The sequence below is a fragment of the Tupaia chinensis genome, unplaced genomic scaffold (genome assembly GCF_000334495.1).
Source record: "Tupaia chinensis unplaced genomic scaffold, TupChi_1.0 Scaffold000359_1, whole genome shotgun sequence".
Classification (NCBI taxonomy): Eukaryota; Metazoa; Chordata; class Mammalia; order Scandentia; family Tupaiidae; genus Tupaia; species Tupaia belangeri.
This window is the reverse complement of record NW_006159855.1, coordinates 2444177-2458329: the sequence shown is the minus strand read 5'-3', so window position 1 is coordinate 2458329 and position 14153 is coordinate 2444177. Positions and strand designations below refer to the sequence as shown.

Here is a 14153-nt window from a genome sequence, read left to right as displayed (position 1 = left end):
ATCCCCCCCAAGGGGTGATTTCTCACTTTCTCTCTGTCTCTTTTTGTCTTTCTAGTGGCCACACACGCACTATAGCAAAAACCTCTCAAAAAAAAAAAAAAAAAAAGATCATTTAACTTCGTAGAATTAATGTTTTTTCTTGGCGACCAGCAGGTGGTGTGGTGGCTAAGGCGCTGGACACTCCCACAGGGCCAACCATAGTTCACACCCCAGACCTGGTGGTTTGCTTTCTCATTTTCTCTCTCTCTCTCTCTCTCTCTCTCTCTCTGTCTGTCTGTCTGTCTCGTCAAATGAATAAATAAAATTAATAAATAATTCTTAAAAAAAAAAAACACTTTTTTTTTTTAAATGTGATCCAGTGGAACCAGCAGATGGCATAATGGTTATGTCGCTGGACTTCTACATAGTTAAGTGCAATTCAAGTCTTGGACCTGGTGGCTTAAACTCGGGCGGACATGTGTGTATATATGTCCAAAATCTTGAGAGGCAAATAGAGAAGGGAATATGGCATGGCCATCCCCTCAGGGGATGATTTCTTACTTTCTATCTCTTTGTCTCTGTGGCGAGCACAAGCACCCTAGAGCAAAAATATCTCTCAAAAAAAAAAAAGGCATGTAAATAATAACCAAAATGCATGTATTTAATCAGTTCAGTCTGCAGGAGATACTGTAATCTGACGATGCTGAACACTGGCATGGGATCAAGTATTTGGAAAGAGAAATTTCATCACTGGATGACTTGGTCCTTAGTTTTGCTTTCCCTAAGTAGACAGATTATTCTGCACCCATTTTTTCATGCATCTCATTTTTTCTCATCTGCAAAGTGGTCATTTCCTCCTTCCAAATGTCACCATGTTGTGATGGATAAAATAAATCATAAACACTTGGAAGCTCTTTGGAAGCAGATAATATCAATTATTTGGTCCCTGTGTGCTAACAAGGGACAAGTCCTGTGATAATGTGCTTTCAGTCAGCGTCTCGAACCTATGAGTTGTGCTGGAGTAATAATAGTAAGAGCTGGTTGCCACCAGAGAAAATTGTTCCCCCATCAAGTAGATGGAGATCAGTGTTTTTCCAAATAAGCTTTAGAGGTCTCTCCTAATTAACCTCCAGAAGGGAGCAATTGGCCATGCTGGTTGGTTTGTTCTACTGGCAAATCAGGTCTTTGGGAGCAGCCTGGCATTTCTTCCCTTCCCTGGAGAGCTTCCGCTCTCCTGGTTTTCCTCTGCTACACCTGATCTTACCTTTCGGCCCTGGGTTGATGTTATCTCATGGCTGGGAATGGAGATAGCATCATCCTCCTGCTGCTCTGCTCTTCTCTGTGGCTGTTAGAGCCCACCCCAACCCGGCACCTGTCCTCTTTTACACTCCAGGGCTCTTCAGACATTCTTTCACTTACTGAATCGTTAGCTACAGATTCTTTTTCTCTGTATATATTTGCATTTTTCGTAACTGGAATCTCATTTTTAAGGTGACTGTTTTCACTTAACTATCTGGTGTTTGCAACACCTCCTAATTTAGTTTCATCTGCAGATTTCGAGTCTAGTAAGCCAGTTTCTGACTTAGAATCTAAGCTGGTATTAGGAAGTTGAAATCCAAGGCTTATTTTCTTCTCTTTAGTGAAATGGTTAACCCAAACTCACTTGCACTAATTTTAAGCTGGTCTTTAGCAACTATAAAATATACTTTCCTTTCAATTAAGACTTGTAATTGCTAGAAAACTCTTGGTTCTTTAGTAGAATTAATCAGTAATTTTCTGATCAAGTACTTTTATTCTTATGAACCCTGGCAGTTCTGAAGGATTGAAATTTTTTTTCCTTTTAAAAAAATTCTTTTTTGGGAGCTGGCAGGTGGCATGGTGGTTAAGGGCACTGGACTCCCACATGGCCAACCGTGGTTCAAGTCCTGAACCTGGTGGCTTGCTTTCTCACTTTCTCTCTCTGTCTGTTCCCCTCGGGTCAAATTAAAAATAAATAAATAATGTTAAATAAAATAGTTCTTTAAAAAAAAATTTTTTTTTTTTGGAGAGATTTTTCACTATAGGGCGCGTGCGCTCACCAGACAGACAGAGAGAGACATAGAGACAAAAAAATGAGAAATCACCCCCCGGGGGGGATGGTGTCACGTCGCAATCCCTTCTCCTCCATTCTCCTCTCGGGATCTTGGGCATGCACGTACACGCGCCCTGCGGGAGTTTTAAGCCACCGGGTCCGGGACGTGAACCGCGGTCGACTACATGGGAGTCCAGCGACATAGCCATTACACTAACTGCTGGTTCCCCAAAAAATTCTTTTTTCGTAATGTAAAAGTAGTACATGTTTGTTGGAGAATAAGAAGATAAAGGTAAGCTAAAGTGCTCATTTAGATCCTGTTTTATTCCATTTTTAAAAGTTAATTAATTATTTATGGGATCACCAGGTGGTGTGGTGGCTAAGGGCACTGGACTGGCACATGGCCAACTATGGTTTGAGTGGTTTGAGTCCTGGACCTGGAAGCTTGCTTTCTCACTTTCTGTCTCTTTCTCTCTGTCTGTCCCTCTCTGGTCAAATTAAGTAAATAAATAATTTTAAAGAATTAATTAATTATTTAAATTTGGAGAATTTCTTTCCTTCCATCCTTCTTTCTTTATCTTTCTTTCTTTCTTAAATTGTGATATGGGGCATATGTGCTCCCTGGAGATGGAAAGTGGGAAAACAACCCCCCAAGTAGGGGGCTAGAGGTGGCTACACTGCCTTTTCCTCCATTTTCTTGGGATTTGGGGCATGCATGTATACCACCTTGTGTGTTTTTCAAACCACCAGGTCCGGGACTCAAACTATGCAACCAGCCATTAACCACCATGCCATGCCACCCACTGGCCCAAGAATTTCTTTCCTTCTTTTTTTTTTTAGAATTATTTATTTATTTAATTCCATTTGTTGTTATTATTTTTTAATTTGACCAGACAGAGAGAGGGAGAGAGAAAGGGAAGGCGAAAAAGGAAGCCGCCAGGTCCAATTCCCACAGTCGGCCATGTGGGAATCCAGCACCCCTAGCCACCACCATCTACCAGTCCCCGGCCCAAGAATTTCTGACATGCACAGAAAAGTGTAATGAGCCCACGTGTATCTATTGCCCAGACCCCGTCATGAGACATGTATGGCCAGTGCTCCCCTGTCTGTACTCCCTCCTCTTCTTCCTCTGCTGTATTATTTTGATTCAGATCCTAGACATCATTTCTGTCATATGTAAATACTTTAGTAAATATCTGTAAAACACAATCACCAGGGTTTTATAAAGCATAATTAACATGCTTACACTGAAAAAAGGAATTTCTTAGTAAGTTTTTTTATATCTTTGTTCAAATTCCCAATTCTGTCATAACTTTTTTTTTTTAATAACAGAGTGTGTGCAGGTGCACGAGAGCACCAGCAAGCTCTTGGCAGGGTCTCATCACACCATGATCCCCTTTTCCCAGCCCTCCAGCTCTTCAGAACCTTGGGCACCAGTGGGTTTGCCTGCTGTGTTGTCAGGCCAACCCAGGGATCTGAACCTGCAGTCGGCCATGTGGCTCCCAGTACTGCAGTCCAGTACACCGTGTATGGACTGTGCCTAGGCTAGGCTTTTTCAAGTTTGTTTTTTTCTTTCTTCCATAAAGGGGAGGGCACCCCCAGCAAGGTCTTCAGGTGACAGTCCACCTTTAGTCTCAGCCAGTCCAGATCACGGGCACTTGCATGCCTCATGTGCTTGGGGAAGTCCCATGACATGAACCTGGAGTCTTTGCCACATGGGTCAGATTGTATTACTACTGTGCCACCACTTGGCCCCTCATAACCTTTTTTTTTTTTTTTTTTGGAGAGATTTTCCCTATAGGGCGCGTGCGCTCGCCAGACAGACAGAGAGAGACATAGAGACAGAAAGCGAGAAATCACCCCCCAGGGGGGATGGTCACGCCGCAATCCCTTCTCCTCCATTCTCCTCTCGGGATCTTGGGCACGCACGCACACGCGCCCGGCGTGAGTTCTAAGCCACCGGGTCCGGGACGCGAACCGCGGCCGACTACGTGGGAGTCCAGCAACATAGCCATTACGCTAACTGCTGGTTCCCATAACCTTTTTAACAATTGTTGGAAGCTCATTTAAATAGACCCTTGGCTACAGTTGGTTTATATGACTTTATAGTCTCTTACTTAATTTTAGGTTCCTTTTCTTACTGTTTTGTCCTTTGCAACTTGGTGAAGAAACTGGGTCAGTCTGTAGTATCCCATCATCTGCAGATTCATCCTGTGGAGTAATTTGACGTATTGCTTTCATTTATACTTTTTAATATAAAAGCAAAATTATACTTTACACACTATTTTGTAATATTTTCTTCACTTAATAAAATGTCTATAATCTATTGTCATTAAATATTCTTCTATAGCATTTTCCTTAATGTTTGCATAATATTTCAATTCCTTTAGTGTTAGATATGTAGTTTGTTTCATCTTTCCGTAATATTTTTTTAAAAAAAAGGATATAAATATCTTTTTAGCTAAGTAATTTATTTTGACACTAGGAATGGTAATAGAATAACCACTATGCCACAGGAAGTTTTGGTTAACAAGAGCAAATTGTGTGTTTTCGAATGCCATGAAAGTGTTTGATGACTTGGGTTTCCCTCATTCTTTTAAGGCAAAATGGGCATATCAAGTTTTTAACCAAAGGTGATAATAACGCAGTGGATGACCGAGGCCTGTATAAACAAGGACAACACTGGCTAGAGAAAAAAGATGTCGTGGGCAGAGCCAGAGGGTGAGTGTAGAAGAGGGCATCTCGCCTTCTCAGTTGTATTATCTGACTTAGCCGAACCTAGTGGTTTTGTCTTGGTTCTACCAGATTACCTTTGTGTTTTTCGCCATAGGGCGGGCGCCACCATGCCCAGATTACCTTTATGTTTTCTGAAAAATGTGCTTCTTAAGGTACATCTGGGGACCAGCAGATGGCATAATGATTACATCACAGGATTCCCACATAGTCGATCCTGGCTCAAGTCTCAGACTCGATGCTGGGCACACATACGTGCGTGCTGAAAATCCCGAGAGAAGACTGGAGGAGAATGGATTGTAATTTGGCCATCCTCCCGGGGGATGATTTCTTGCTTTCTATCTCTCCAGCGAGCACACACACCCTATAGCAAAATTATCTCCCCCCCGCCCCCCAAAAAAGAATAAAGTACCTTTGAAGTCCAGGTATGCTACTCTAGAGGAGAAGAAGTGGGGTACCATAAAAGGATAGAATATTACAAATAAGATGATAAATGGGATGTGATGGTTTTTATAATTCATTTGTTATTCTGGTCACTCCACAAATATCACTGGGCACCTTCCTGTACTCGAACGTCTATACTATGCTAGGCTGTGGGGATCCAGAGCAGTGTTAATCCTGCTTCATGAAACTTAACTTTTCTTAAGGATTTATTGTCAGCAACTTAAAGTGTTCATCTATATTAATTTTCTCATGTTAATTTATTCCATACTGTTTAATTTGTAGTCTTGAAATTGATGAGGTAAAATGAAATTTTAAAATTATATTAAGCCTGTTTATTTCAGATTGTATCAGGAGAACAGATTCTATCTCTCCAGCGAGCACACACACCCTATAGCAAAATTATCTCCCCCCCGCCCCCCAAAAAAGAATAAAGTACCTTTGAAGTCCAGGTATGCTACTCTAGAGGAGAAGAAGTGGGGTACCATAAAAGGATAGAATATTACAAATAAGATGATAAATGGGATGTGATGGTTTTTATAATTCATTTGTTATTCTGGTCACTCCACAAATATCACTGGGCACCTTCCTGTACTCGAACGTCTATACTATGCTAGGCTGTGGGGATCCAGAGCAGTGTTAATCCTGCTTCATGAAACTTAACTTTTCTTAAGGATTTATTGTCAGCAACTTAAAGTGTTCATCTATATTAATTTTCTCATGTTAATTTATTCCATACTGTTTAATTTGTAGTCTTGAAATTGATGAGGTAAAATGAAATTTTAAAATTATATTAAGCCTGTTTATTTCAGATTGTATCAGGAGAACAGAACAGTGGAGGACAGGAATTGTAAGTTATTGGTGTAAGGAAGTATGGGATTATTACTACCATAATGTTATTAATAGTATTAACAATAACTCACCTCTTTTAGGACTTAATATGTACCAGAGACTCATTGTAAGTGCTTTACATGTATTAGCTCATCTTAACCTCCGAAAAAACCTAATATTCCCATTCTACAGATGAACAGCCTGAAACTCCCATTCTATAGATGAGGAAACACAGAGGAGTTGGGTCACTTCTCTGAGATCACACTGCTAGTAAGTGGCTGGCTGGCCCCAGAGCCCACACTTAACCATCACGCCCAAGTTACTGGCATAACACATCTGCAGTGGCTAGTGACTGGTTCTCACTGTTTAGAGACCACACGGTCCTTGGGCCACTTCAGAATCTCTGTATTTCCTGGCATGGTGGATACAGAGCAACTACTCTGCCGCGCAGGGCACCGCACTGAGAAACTGCTAGAAGGAAGGCAGTGTGAGTTGCTGAGTGAAACTGCCTCAACTAGAGCCTGAGAGATGCTCAGTTCGTGGCCACTGTTGTTTTTGTCCCCACAAATCTGTTTTTTGGTGCTTGCCCCCACTGTAGAGGAACTTCATCTCTTAGGAAGGAGCTAAAAATACTTTTACAATCCAAAGTAGGTCATCAGTGCTTCTGAGAAATAATAGTCCCCTTCTCCCTCAGCTCCCAAAGTGCTGCTAATGTGGCAGTTCAGGCTCATTAGACTCTTTGAGTCTTTTTGTTTTCTCCTTCATTGTAAACATACAGATTCGGGTAGAAACCTAAAGAAAATCCAGCCATCAGAAAGCAGTCCCTTCTCTCCTTCTCCACACTCCATCGATATTTACCGTTAACTTTTTAGTTTATGTTCTTTCTGCCATTGTGTATAGCTATAAAAGGTGCAGCTGTTAAAGGTACACATGTTTATATACACAAAACATGTATGGGAGGAAGTGGCCACACTGTTTTATAACCTTTTTTCACCCAAAAAATTGCTTGTATGTTTACAGATCGATAAATGTAGCTCCATATCATCATTTCCAAGCTGTACACTATTCCACTATACAGATAGGCCAACTTTTATCGAATCGATCTCCTATTGTTAAATACTGTGCTTATTCCCTCCCCTCCCCAGTGTGTTTCCTGAGAGACAGAGAGGTGCACCCTTGACAGGGCCTCATGCTGCATTCTTCCCCTGAGCCTTAGCGCTAGCAGAATCACAGGTGCGCCTGGTTATGTTCAGGCAGAACAAAGACATGAACCCAGAACCTCCCGCTTGGCCTCCAGCATCACACAGCAGTGCCCCTGCTGCCTGCGGTGCCGTGGCTGGGCCTATTTCCAGTTTCTTTATTGTGAATATGTTCTGATGAACATCCTTATTACATATACCTCAGTGCCTCTGCTTAATCTTTTCTTTGTTTTTCTAAGGTAGGGTCCCACAGTGTCTGATCCTCCTGCCTCAGCCTTCTGAGTAGTTGGCACTACAGGCCTGCATACAACAGTGCCTGGCTTTTAGGGTGGGCCAGGAATCGAGCCCAGGGCTCCTGCGTGGCCTCAGCCTGCTGAGCAGCATCATCTACCAAGGCCAGGTTCTGACCAATCATTCTTCACAGTACATTTTTAGAAGTGTAATTACTGGGTGAAACATACTCATATTTTAAGGTTTTTGACAAATTTTGCTGGTGCTGTATTCTTTATATTCCTACTTGTATAACAGACTATCCTTTTATCTGGGCTCCTTTGGTGTTTTTATAGCTCTGTCTGCTCACTCTGGCCCTTTGGTTGGGTAGAAGATGCATCATCCTGTGAAAGGGTAGAGGAACTGGGATTTTACCCAAGCAATTTGACTTTGTTTTCTTGTTTTTGTTTTAGGAATTATTTATTTAAATTTTTATTTATTCATTCATTTATTTTAATCTGACCAGAGAGAGACAGGGAAAGTGAGAAAGCAAGCCACCAAGTCCAGGACTCAAACTTTGGTTGTCCGGTGGGAATGTTCAGCACCTTAACCACTACACCACCCGCTGGCCCTGCAATCTGTCTTTTGAAAGAATTTTTTTAAAAATCCTAGACTATATATAAAATGTTATTTCTAAAATCCCAATTGAATAGACTTTTTTGTTTCTTTTAATGAAAAAAAAGGAAGTGCCACAGTCTGGTACGCTGATTTAAGTAACTCTGTGAAGTATAAAACGTCTGGGGCATGAACAGCTTGAGCACAGAATCTGAGCTGTACAAATTCACTTTGCACTGACTGCACCACCACTTACCTTGACATATAATGGAACGGATCACCTTCTTTTGTGGAAATTGTGTTTATAAAACATTAAGTTGATATTTCAAAGTCAGGCTGTACCCAAACCTTGGGAAAAGTGTTGGTCTGCAGGCGGGTTTGTGACTGTGGTACAAATGTCCTTCTGCAGTTTTAAAAATGCTTTGGTTTGGGGTGGTGGTTGTTTTGCTTTTTTTGCTTTGAGCATCTACATGCTAAAAAATTGTACCTGAGGCTTAAGATCCTAAATTAAAATAAAATTTAAAAAAGTTTTATTGAGATATAATTCATATAAATTGGAATATAAAAGTCACCATTTCTTAACTGTCTAGGTATGATTTGGTGGGTTTCATTATGTTCACCAGGTTGGACGGCCATGACCACCATCTTAAGTCCAGAACATTTCCATCACCCCAAAATAAAACTCCAAACTCATTAGCAGTCGCTCCTCATCCCCTCCTCCCTGAGCCTCTTGACAACCACTAATCTGCTTTCTGTCTCTGGATTTGCCTGTTATGGACATTTCATGTAAATGGAATCATACATACGTGGTCTTCTGTGTATGACTTCTTTCACCTAGCATAATCTTTTCAAGGTTCATCAGTGTTGTAGCTTGTAATAAAAATTTTAGAAAATGAAACTAATACTGGGCCACTAAATGTTTAATAGGGGAGAATCTTTTTTAATTTAGGAAGTTGAAAAACATAAGGGGACCTGTTAGTCAAAGAGCAGAGAGCAGCAGCAGAAAAGGGTGAAAGACCAGCAGCAGATCAGGGATTGGGAATACTGATAATGAAGAAAAGAATGAAAACATAAGGAAGGAGCAGAAACTGAGCTCTGAATGGACTGAAATTCAGTTTTATGAATAAGGCTTTGTGTGTGTGTGTGTGTGTGTGTGTGTGTGTGTGTGTGTTTATGTATTGTTTTTCCATTTTTGCTATAGGGCATGCACTCACGAGAAGGGGGAAACAAGAGGAAGAGTGATAAATCACTTACCAAGGGGATGAGCACACCACAGTCCTTTCTCCTCCAGTCTCCTCTCAGGATTATGGGCAGCCATGCATACACTCTTGGTGTGATTTCCAAACCACCAGGTCCTGAACTCAAACTGCGCAGATGGCCCTGTGGGATCCAGCACCTTAATATCCATGCTACCTGCTGGCCCAGATAAGACTTTCAAAATGTACTTTTTGCTGGGGGACTAGCAGATAGCATAATGGTTACATCACTGGACTCACATGTAGTCAACCATGGTTCAAGTCCTGGACCCAGCAGCTTAAAACTCATGCTGGGCATATTTGCATGTGTGCCCAAGATCTTGAGAGGAGAGTGGAGGAGAAGGGATTGTGGCATGGCCATCCTCTCTGGAGGATGATTTCTTGCTTTCTGTCTGTCTCTGACAGGCACACACCCTATAGCAAAAATCGCTCTAAAAAAGAAAAAATTTTTTTTTTTTTGCTTAACTTGAAACAGGTCGTTCTAGAAATAAAATTATCCTTATTTGGTGGTCAACTACGTGGGAGTCCAGCGACATAGCCATCACGCTAACTGCTGGTCCCAGTACCCCCCTTCAGAGATTTCCTCTTAGTAAATTTAGGGAAGATATTAGAATCTGCAATTTTTTTTTTAGGAGAGATTTTTGCTATAAGGTGTGTGTGTTTGCTGGAGAGACAGAGAGACACAGAAAGCGAGAAATCACTCACCAGGGGGAATGGCCACCCCGCACTCCTCCATTCTTTTCTCAAGATTTTGGACACACACATACACACACCTGCCCAGCGTGAACTCATAGCCACCCGGTCTGGGTCTCAAACTGTGGTCAGCTATGTGAAAGTCCAGTGATGTAACCCTTACTCATCTGCTGGTCCCAGAATCTGCCTTTTTTTTTTTTTTTTTAAGAATTATTTCATTTTATTTATCATCATTATTAATTTTTTTTAATTTGCCCAGAAAGGAAAGTGAGAAAGCAAGCCGCTAGATCTAGGACTGGAACCATGGTTGGCGATGTGGGAGTCCAGGACCCTAACCATCATGCCAGCTGCCAGCCCCCAGAATCTGCATTTTTACAGATCTGATCCAAGTGATTTTGTGAAAGGAAGTCTAGGTTTTAAAAACACATCAACATGGGCCGGCAGGTGGTATGGTGGTTAAGGCAACTAGATTCCCACTTGGCCTACTGTGCAATTTGAGTCCCAGACCAGGTGAGTTAGAAAACACACTGCATGTGTGTATGTGTACACAAAACCCTGAGAGGAGAATGGAGGAGGAGAGATTAGAGCATGGCCATCTCCCCGGGGGGTGACTTTTCACACACAGTCCCCTTTCTCTCTGTCTCTCAGGTAAGCACAGATGCCCTACAGCAAAAAACTGAAAAAAGAATAAGCAGACATCAACATGTGGAATGGGAGTTTGGTTTGGGGAGATAGACAGGTCGAGGCCCTGCTGCTAGAGGCAGAGGAGCTAGAGGGGTGAAGACAGGAAAAATCAGTAAGAGGTGTCCTTAAAAGGAGGGGAACTGCACCGAAACCAAAACGTCTGTTCAAGGTTGTGTAAAGTTTTGATGGAGGTGTTATGTGGGAGGTAATTTCTGTGTTGTCTTTGGCAAGGTGCAGAGTTGGGGCTGTCTGGATAAAAGTATCTGGGCTATTTTAAAGTGTGCGAACGTCGGGTCCACTTCATCTCACATCCCTTCTTTGTGATGGGCTCTGGTTTTTTGTTTTTGTTTTTAAGAATTATATTTTTATTAAAAAAGGAATTATATTTTTATTTGTTTATTTATTTTTAAATTTGCTATAGGACACGTGTGCTTACCAGAGAGAGTCAGAGAGAGAGAGAGCGAGAGAGAGCGAGCGAGCCACCAGGTCTGGGAGGAGCCAGAGGTAGGTGAGAATCAGAGAATCAGACTTGTGATGTGCTGCAAAGACCGAGGAGAAGGGTTTTCACTGGCAAGTTTGTCATGGTCCAAGTCAAGTGCTGCAGAAACGTAGGGCAAGATGGGCTGAGACTGACTTGCAGCATGTGGTTATTAAAACTGTTCTGGAGAGGCCAGCAGGTGGCGTGGTGATTAAGGCACTGGATCTCACATGGACAACTTTGTAGTTCGAGTCCTGGACATGGTGACTTGAAAAACATGCTGGATTTGTGTGCATGTGTGCCTAAAATCCCAAGAAGAGAATGGAGGAGAAGAGACTGTGGCATGGCCATCCCCCCAGGGGGTGATTTCTCACTTTTTTTCTCTCTCCCTCTCTCCACTTCTCCCTAACAAGTGTACAAGCTCTATAGGAAGAAACAACAAAATATTTTAGAAAAGATTCCAGATTAAGATGACCAAATCCAGATTATAAGTAGTTAAAAAGTGGGCAGGTGGTGACGTCCTAAGTATTACAATAACAGAGCCCATACACCTACTTTCTGGCCACTTAACATAAAGTACTGTGGTCTGTTGTGTTTGTCTTGTCTTCCCGACTAGAGTGACAGCTCCCTGAAGGCTTTCATGGCAAACCCAGCTGCCAGCACTGCGTCAGCTTGTGGCATTAGCGTCACTGCCTAGAATTCTAAGACCTCAAATCTGGGACTGATTCTAGCTCACAGAAGCCATGTCTATGGGCAGGACCATCTGTTTCCTCATCTATAAAATGGTGATATTCCTAACTTCCTGTCACACGGACTGTTGAAGGGTCAACTACGACAATCTATACAAATGGGGTTTGTGAACTGAAAATGAGTGTTAATGAAGATTTGCCAATGTTCGGCAAGTGACAACAGCTGCTTCATTTAGGAAGTTCTGTGATGATCAGTTTTTTGTTTGTTCATTTTAGATTCGTTCCTTATATTGGAATTGTGACGATCCTCATGAATGACTATCCTAAATTTAAGGTACGAGCCTGCATTTTATGTTTCGTTCAAAATGTGATCTCTGCTTAATTTTGGGAACTGTTAAATGGATAATAGTTCAGAGAATAACTGGATAGATTAGTAATTTATCGTGATCACAAAGGCCAATTTATTAATTAGCTCTGAGAACCAGTGAGTTTTCAAAAGCTTCTCTAACGTGTGCTTCTGTTTGTTTTCTAGTACGCGGTACTCTTTTTGCTGGGTTTATTTGTGCTGGTCCATCGTGAGTAAGAAGTCTGCCTTGCTGTTCCTGGGAAGATGCTGTACTTTTTGTTACTGAATGTTTGGAGTAGATACTGGTCTGTGATTGGTGGAATGGAGAACACACGTGTTGGCACTTCTTGGTAGCACCGGTTTGCATTAGTTTATGTTTCCACGCCAGAGTATGTGTGGGCGGGTGCATGTGCACCATAGTGCACTCGAGGGGACTTTCAATCACAGAATTTCATATGTTGTCATTGTCACACTTTCGCATTTTTGTACATCAGTGAACTTTTTATATTAAAAGGTTGAGCCAAAGCCCCCAGTGTTTGTATTTTGAAGCTAAGCTTCACTTTCTCAAGTGCCTACAGAGTTCTGTAAATGAAAATGCAGCTCTGCACGAGTTTGAAACCGTCATTCCTCATGATGGGAATGGCATAGACCAAGATGGTCTAAGTCTTATCTTTTCAAAATTTTAATAAAAGACTTTGCACATTGAACCCCTTATCCCTGAATTGTGTTTGTCGAGAAAGCTTCTAAAATTTGCCTTCCTTACCTGGATCTTAGTACCCCTTGGGAAATTAGAAAGGCTTTGGTGTGGACAGTCCTTCAGTTAAGAAGGTTGCCCTAATACTAGTAACTTTTTTGTCTCTTTTGTTTTGTTTGGGTGAAGCAAAAGCAGCCATGGACATTCATAGGAAATCTCTTTAGTCATCAGATTGGTTCTTTGCTAGGGGCGTGCAAACCCAATATTGCTAAGAGGTTCCAAAAGTCTCACTTGGCTTAAAAATTCATAACCCTTGGGACTAGCAGGTGGCATAGTGGTTACGATGCTGGACTCTCACGTAGTCAACTGCAGTTCAATTCCTGGATCTGGCAACTTAAAACTCAACACTAGGCACACGTGTGAACACGACCCCAAGATCCTGAGAGGAGAGTTGAAGAGAAAGGATTGCCGTGTGGCCATATCCCCGGGGGGCGGGGGGGTTGTGATTTGTTATTTCTTGCTTCCTGTCTCTCTGGCGAGTGCATGCTCCCTATAGCAAAAATATCTCTCTCAAAAATAAATAAATAAATAAATAACCCTTTTGCAGTTGAGACTGTCAACTCCCTCTAGAGGATGGCAGCGTGTGCTACATCTGGAGGCCGGCAAGATGAAAGTGCTGGAGGACAAGCTTCCTTCTCCTTGTCTTTCAACTAATTTGCCTGAATTTGTTCCCTTAAGAGCCTGGCTTTTCCTTTCTCTGATACAAACTTGAAGAAGGCACAGTTTAAAGTGAATGCAGTGTCCTGTTGTGTGTTTTCTTTTAAAACAGAGACAGAGAGCTAGGGAGGATAGGGTGAGCCAATGTGTTTTAAGCACAGAAGTCTTGATTCCATTTGTTGTCTTCTTGTAGTGATGCGAAATCTCTTAAGTATGCAAGTTTTGTGTGTTGGCTACGTGAACAGTTGCTATTACTTGTCCAATTGAGGTGGTGCAAATCAGTCCCCGCCTTAATGCTAATGGAATGAAAAGGGGAACAATGAGGCCCTTCCCTACAGAGCAGTCTGGTCCCAAATCCATTAACTAGGCTGTAGCCTTCAGAGTTTGGATCTGGGTTCTTCATGGTCTCAACAGAGTATGAAACTTGGCAGATCACTGCTAACAAATGGCTTTGGAACCTGTCTGTGAGGCTCTTACAGTACTTCACTTGCTCCTGAGCCAGGGACATGCTGGAATA

The 14153-nt window shown here is 41.9% G+C and overlaps 1 protein-coding gene across 1 annotated transcript in view; it reads left to right on the top strand.

Moving 5' to 3' along the window:
* SEC11A (SEC11 homolog A, signal peptidase complex subunit) overlaps positions 1-12932 on the top strand; it is a 36279-nt gene extending 23347 nt beyond the window's left edge. The window contains exons 5-7 of the mRNA XM_027773537.1: positions 4652-4771; positions 12156-12213; positions 12412-12932. Coding sequence (XP_027629338.1) covers positions 4652-4771; positions 12156-12213; positions 12412-12462 — 229 coding nt within the window. The 3' untranslated portion in view covers positions 12463-12932. The remainder of the gene's footprint in view (positions 1-4651; positions 4772-12155; positions 12214-12411) is intronic.
* Positions 12933-14153: the final 1221 nt, after the last annotated feature.